This window comes from Alligator sinensis, unplaced genomic scaffold (genome assembly GCF_000455745.1).
Source record: "Alligator sinensis unplaced genomic scaffold, ASM45574v1 scaffold790_1, whole genome shotgun sequence".
NCBI lineage: Eukaryota > Metazoa > Chordata > Crocodylia > Alligatoridae > Alligator > Alligator sinensis.
Window position 1 is genome coordinate 228,489 of NW_005842723.1, and position 7,455 is coordinate 235,943.

A 7,455-nucleotide genomic window follows, 5' to 3' on the forward strand; every position below is an offset into this window, starting at 1 on the left:
AAATTATTCACACGTGGCGGCTAGTGATTGGCTTGCTAGCCATATAAAAAGCTTGAGTGGTTTCCGCCCAAGTTGGAGGACTCTACGAACACCAGGAGGAGGAGACTTCACACTGTGTGAAGATCTCTAAGCGCTGCGGAGCCTATCGGACCCAGCGCATTTCAAGCAGGCAACAGAGGTCTGATCAGCCTCTAGCCTCTCCCCGTCGCTGTTCGCAATCCTCAACGTATCCCTCTCCCTGCGCGCAAAAGGATCCACGGAGCCTCGACAACTCCGTGGGAGTGATCGAATATTGTCTGAGTCCTCAAACGAGGATTTAAGCCGAGCTGTGCCTGGGAAACTGTCCAGCCTACACAGCGACCATCTTCGGTGTAAGTAAACAATCTTGAATCAACCATTAAGCGTCCGTGCCTAATTCTAGCGTGTCGCCTGTTCTCTCCGACCCAGTGTGCCCGGGCTGCACAAAAGGGCCTCGGACCGCTCCCGGCCCGCACAAGAGGAACAGTGGAAAAATCCCTGGTCATTCCCAGCTCACTCTCTCTTTCAGCATCCACACCCTGCCGCTGTGACACACACGATACTGGGCAAGATGGACCTGTGATCGAGTAAATGGCAGCCCTTATATAAGGCCTATAATAATAATAATAATAAATGTAGGTGATACCTCTGCTCTTTGGTGTTTCAGGGTTTTGCCCAGATGGTTTTATGTTCTTCCCAGATACTTCTTGCTAGTTTTTTTAAACCTCACACTGTTGAGCCCCAGCTCAAGTCTGGGATCGTGCCCGGTATGCAAAGGCCAATAAAGATACCAGGGGTGAAAGTACAAAGAAGGTTTATTGCTAGCAATAAAAGGTGCGAGCGGAATATTTCACGTAACAAGCACACCAGATTACTATTTCTAAGCATCTTTTATACAGGAGTTTTTGAGCCTTCATAAGCATCCTTGTTTGCTGATTGGTTATAAAGGAGTGACGCAAGGAGTTCTTTACTGAGCATGTCTCTATACCTGTGTTTTAGCCATGTATCTCATTTACATACATGTATGTTTCATTAGCATACTTTTTCACCACCTAGGGGCGTGATTTTTAGTATTTTAATGAGCCCTTTACCCCAGTACTTTGCTTCTTGCTTTTGTTTTCAAGCCCCCTTTATCTAGGACTGTCTCCTACTTATCATCGCAGATGGGCATTCATCACATAACATTCTCTTCCGCTTCATCTCTGAGTAGTGGTTTCTAGGTCACTCCTTACAACATCACAGCCTTCCCATCCTGAGCAGCACATGGAGGGGAAGGGTCAGCACTCTGGCATTGTTCTGCCAAATTTGCTGGTTCACAACAGCAGGTAAGGAAGGTCAGTGATCCAGTATTTCAATGTCCAATCTCAGTTTTTACATCTATATTCCACAGTAAAATGGCCATCAGCTTGCACCTCTGATATGGCTGAATCTAGAATCTGTACAGTCATTTCAGCTTAAACTCAGTCTTAACCTTATCTGAGGGCTTAGCCTACTGCAGTGGGCTTTCATCAGGCACCATACTGCTGGACAGGAGAGTTTCTTTGATAACCTGATTTCATCATTCCTTCATTTGTTCATTACAGGCTTTTGGTGCTTTGCCAAAGAAAAGTGAAATACATATGTGCCTCTTTCTTCTGACTGTGGCCAGTTTCAAGTACTTTTCTGGACTCACACTGTTAAACACTCCTGAAGTTTGGGATGTTGGCCAAAGTTAAGGCTGTTTGTTTGTTTTCTTTTTGACTAAATAAAGTACACTGATGCTCCTGCTAGTAATAGAAAATCCCAGAAGTTAAAAGTCCTTGCTCCTTTTCCTAGGCTCTTCAGAACATATATATAAAGAGAGATTTTCCTGCAGTTGCAGGGAGAGGGCATTGGCAGTGTCCTTGTCTCCCTTGCTTTTACTTATGGCAGAAGTGCCAAAAGTACAGCCTGTGGGTAGATCCAGCATGCAGAACTGTCAGCTGGCCTGTGGAGCTGGAAATTTGGTGGTAGGGCAAGTTGCAGCACCATTAATGGTTGCAGTTCCTGAAGCTGCAGCAGCCACTGCTCCTTCCACCAACACATTTCCAGCCCCACAGGCCAGATTTGGAGTGTGGGACAATGTCATCTGGCCTGGTAGGCTGAGCATTGGCCAGGAATTTGGTAGTGAGGTGAGCAGTGGCTGCTGAGGCTCTGAGAGCCCCAGTAAGTAACATTGACCTGGTAAACCAGATGACATAGCTCTGTGCTCTGGATCTGGCCCATGGATTGGCTCTATGCTCTGGATCTGTCCTTTGGGGACCCCTATGCTGCTTATGTGGCCCATGCAGCTAGATGAGTTTGACACCCCTGACCTATAGCTAGGGTGACCATATGAACAGTGAAATCCAGGACACTACCCCTCCACCCCCCAGCTGCTGCAGGCTTCAGGGAGTCAATGGCCCATTAATGAACCCATAGTTCTGTACTTCACAGGTGTCAACAGTCACCTGTGAAGCAACACATATTAATGGTCATTCCACTAATCAAGCTAACCTATTTTAGGGCAATTTTGTTGTCTGCTAGGGCTTCATATTTCACAGTTCCCGCAGCTCTGCCTCCTTGTTCTGTCCCCAAGAATGCAAATTTTAATTTTCACCACCAGGCAGTACACATTGAGGGCTACAGGTTGTACAGAAGGGACAGAGTAGGGAGGAAAGGGGGCAGGGTTGCTCTCTATGTAAAGGAGCATTATACATCTACCCTAATTGAAATGGGATCCGAGGAGAAAGCTGAGGCATTGTGGGTTAGGATGCATGTAGGTTGAGGGGAAAGGGACTTAGTGGTGGGGCCACCACACCAAGAGGAAAAGCTAGACTTGGAATTCTTGAGGCAGCTCTCAGAGGCCGTACAGTTTAGGGACATGGTTGTCATGGGGGACCTAAACTACTCTGACATCTGCTGGGAGGAGCAGTCAGCCAAATCCAACTGTTCATGTAGGTTCTTAACCTGCATGCAGGACTTCACCTAACGCAGGAGGTATAGAGTCCCACTAGGGGGAATGCCTTACTGGACTTGGTGTTGGCTACGGGGGAAGACCTGGTAGGGGAGCTGCAGATTCATGGTCACCTTGGGTACAGCGACCACCAATCAATCAAATTCACCATATGGCATAGGGTGGGTAAGATAACTAGCAGGGTGGAAGCGCTTGAATTTAGGAAGGCTGACTTGAGTGTGCTTAGGAGTCTAGCCAATGATGCACTGCAGGAGAAGAGTATTGGTGAGATGGGAGTCCAGGATGGGAGGTCATTTCTAAAAGAATCGATCCTTTGGGAGCAGAGGGAGACTATCCCAGTACGAGGGAAAAGGGGGAAGGAGCAAAAAAAATTCCTTGGCTAAACAGGGAAATCCAGGGGAGTCTAAGGGCAAAAAAGAAGGCATACAGGTGGTGGAAGCAGGGGGAAGCTACCAAGGAGGAGTATACCTACCTGGCCTGCACTTGCAGGGAAGCAGTTAGAAAAGCCAAAGCAACTAGAGCTGAGGCTGGCAACACAGAAAGACACCAAAAAGTCTTTTTTTAGGTATGTAGGGAGTAAAAGGAAGGCACAGAGCAGCATAAGACCCCTATTAAACAAGAAGCAGAAATTAGTGACAGACAGGGGGGACAAGGCTGAGCTATTCAATGAGTTTTTTGCCTTGGTGTTCCTGAACAGGGATCAAGATAAGTCTCCTAATGGGCTGTTAGATCGACATCAGAGGGACACCAGCCCACCAACTGTTGACACTGACTTGGTGCAGAGTCACTTGGATGGACTGGATGTGTTCAGGTCAGCAGGCCCAGATGAGCTGCATCTGAGGGTACTGAAGGAATTGGTCAGTGTCATAGCAGAACCACTGATCAGAGATGCTCTGTTCACTAGGGCACCTTTTGGGGTAACAAGGAACAATGGTTACAAACTGACAGAGAGCAGATTTAGGCTAGATATCAGGAAAAACTTCTTCACGGTAAGGGTGGCCAAAATTTGAATGGGCTTCCAAGGGAGGTGGTTCTCTCCCCTACCTTGAAGGTCTTTAAGAGAAGGCTGGATAGGCATCTGGCTGGGGTCATCTGATCCTAGCACTCATTCCTGCCTAGGCAGGGGGTCAGACTTGATGATCTGTTGAGGTCCCGTCCGACCCTAGCATTTATGAATGCATCTATGACTGGCCTCCAAAATCTGGGACTGTCCAAGGAAATCCAGGATGTACGGTCATCCTATCTGTAGCCTGTTATAGTGTGTGTGTGTGTGGGGGTGGGGGTTGTTTGTTTGTTTTTGGTTTATGCTTTTTTTTTCTTCAGATTTTTTTCCTGCAGCTTTAGTTGAGGATCTGAAGTGGTAATTTTAGGAATAATTTCAATTAAGAAGTGCCTGTGAATGCAGGAGACTAGACTTAATGGCCCAGGAGGCCCCTTCCAGTCCTAGGTTTCTGTGTCTTCATTGACACAAAAGTGATTTGGCATTTTGTGTTTTTATAGCAAGGTAACAACTGCACATTAGGTTGTTTGTTTTTTTTACTGTAAAATCCTATGTGAGGATAAAGCATTTGTAGGGCTTAACATGAGGTAGCTAGATGATGTTAGCAATGTTATCACCTGCCCATAATAAAAACATGGTTTTTTGTCAGCAAAGGCATAGCATAGTTTCAATGCCCTCCCCTCTAGGGGAATTTTGGACCTCTGCTGGTAGGTGTAAGAGATGGAACCCACACCTTTCCTATGCTTGATGCCAGACTGTGGTAAGTTGACAATATCCTTGAAGGACTGGATTTGGTAATGGCTGAGATAGACTTGAATTCTTCTCTTTTTCTTCTATTTTTATTGGAGCTATGACATGAAATCTCAGATGAGGCTTGAAAAGGTCTCTTATGCTGGGCTTCTCCCATTAATATCTGGAAATTGGAAATTTAGTCCACAGCTTCCCTACTGGCTAGGGCTGAGTGACATAGAGGTGATAATACTCGAGTCCTGCCCATAGAACAGGTTCTACTGTTGCTAATGCTGGCAGAATTGCACCAACAGGTCCTCAGTTTCCTACTACAGATAAGGACTGAGCCCTTTCTGGAGTTGCAAGAAAAGACATTTAGTCACAACCATGGGACTCATAAAATGGACTAAAAGTTGGAGTTCAAATTATGATTTTTTTTGGCTGCGTACCAACATACAGGGTAATGATATCTGCACAGAAAAGAAGGAAATTTGGACTGCAAGAACCTGATCTAAAGTGTGAGTGACTCTCCTAGGCAGTCAGCTTATATATAAACATATTGGCCCTTTATCAGTGCTCCCTACCTTGGTCTTACCCCTATAAAATATTGTGGTGACTTACTCCAAGTGTTGCTTCCCTAACAAGCAAGTGAAATACTTCTTCTGTTCATGGCTCTCTTGAATCACCAATATAAATTATGTAATACGGAAATTGCCTCTCTAGTGTGTTAGGTTCCTTATCATGTGCAGGTGGCTGAGCTAGGAAGAGAAAGGCTGGGTGGTATGTGGCTATAGATGGAGACGGATACAAAGGTTTTCCCGAATTGCATGGTACCAAAAGCACAATGGAAGGGATCTAATCTTGTCTTGCCATCTAAGCAGCTAGATTTAGTTGTTCCCATGGATGTCTAAGTCCCAGAAATGCTGCTTATGCATAGGATGGGATGTCATTTCTGGGCACATAGTCCTGCATGCATGGATAAATACATAAATATGTCGCCTAGGCAACAAAGTATGAGAGAAAGAGCAGCCTCCCATCTTTTTCCCCCAATAGTTGTGTAGCTAGAATAGTCACCTTTGCCTAAAGGGGGTTTGAATATGAAGCTGTCTGACCTCCTAGCACAACCCCATAACCAATATGTCAGAGGTCAGCCATTATATCCAGATTTTCTCTGGCTTCCTGGGCAGCCACAAGAGGGAAATATACGGGAGATATGTGGGGCCACGAGGAAGGGAGCAAGCCAAAACCTATATGGATCTGTGAAGTAGCTGCTGACCTGGAAAGGGGGATGTTTCTGGGTTCTAGCCTGGGACACTGTTTTTACTGAGGCAAAAGCTTCCTGCATTTACTATCCTCTATCCATTTTTTTTTCCAATTACTATATTAATGTCTCCATTAAAAAGGGCTGCCATAGGGAGATCTGGATAATGACTGACCTGCGGTATGGTGGTTAGAGCACTGTGTTGAGAAGTGAAATAAACCCAGGTTCCAAACATTAGGTGTGGAGGGCCTATACTTCAGGACCTTCAGTTTTCCAAATGAGTGCCCTAGCCACTGAGCTTTTGTGGGAGAGTAAAGATGCACAAACACAACTTTTTTCCATTTCTGAGTCTAAGCCCTGTAGTCATGGGTTTTGCCTAACTTCATTTGGGGGCATATAAGGCTGTTATACATCTATAAGGAGCATGCATATGCGCCTTTGCTACTAATATGTATACCCAGTTTGTGTATGTACCTAGCCATGCATAGTCATCCACATATAGAGGGCTACATGGCCTGGAACAGAATTCTAACCTTCACATAAATGGCATTTTTGGCATGTAAAGACAACCAAACCTAGATACTTAGAAGACTACAAAAGGAACAGAATTCTACCCAATGTCATCATACATCCTAATGCATTTTCTGTTTGTGACCCTTTTGTTCCTATTCATTTACTGCTTGCTTGTTTGCCTCTCCCAGCACTGGCCCCCTTCCCTTCCTTCCCTCCCTGCCTTTGGTATACAGATTGCTCTCATCCATTTGATGCACTGCTCTCTTCACATCTTTTCACAGCTGCTGATGAAGTGAGCTCCAGCTCATTAAAGCTTATATTGTATATATACCTGATTTAGTCAGTCTATAAGGTTCAAACCTACCCTGTCTTGTGCTATACTCTTGCTACCACCACACTGGCCCCATTTCCTCCCATAAAACAAAACAAAAGCTAAGCATGGAAACAACAACAGAACAGGTTGAACTGTGTTGAAAGACTGTTAAGAGAAAGCTAATTAAGCTAGCAGAGCAGTGACTGGAATGAACAGAACAGCTACCTCCCCACCTTGTTTGTCAAGACAGCAGGAAAGAACTAAAAATATCCAAAATGCAAAAGAAAACCAATGAGGTAGGTAGGTCAGAAGTTTAAAAACAAAAGCCCCACTCTTGCAACAAGCTCCTCATGTACTGATTCCAGTGTCCATAGAGTCTCAGCATGCCTTAAGAAGTCTATGTGGACAACAGTAGAGTCAGTATCTATATAATCACAATATCTTGAACAGATTAAATTGATCAAGTCATTGTGCTGGTGGGGAGCTGAGCTCCCAAGCAACTGTACAGCACAGTTGGTGCAACACACTGAGGCAAGTTAACAAAGCAGTAACAGAGCAGAAGCAAAAAAATCCATGGGGCAATGAGTACAGACAGATTAATACATAGTGAACGCAGGTAACTAAATCTGGGATAGGAGTCAGCAGGA

General features: G+C 45.1%; 1 protein-coding gene across 1 annotated transcript in view; it reads right to left on the bottom strand.

Moving 5' to 3' along the window:
• The window catches only part of LOC102384228, a 33,914-nt gene that overhangs the window by 16,919 nt on the left and 9,540 nt on the right, over positions 1 to 7,455 (bottom strand). The window contains exon 4 of the mRNA XM_025216296.1: positions 5,179 to 5,191. Within this exon, the coding sequence (XP_025072081.1) occupies positions 5,179 to 5,191 (13 nt within the window). The remainder of the gene's footprint in view (positions 1 to 5,178; positions 5,192 to 7,455) is intronic.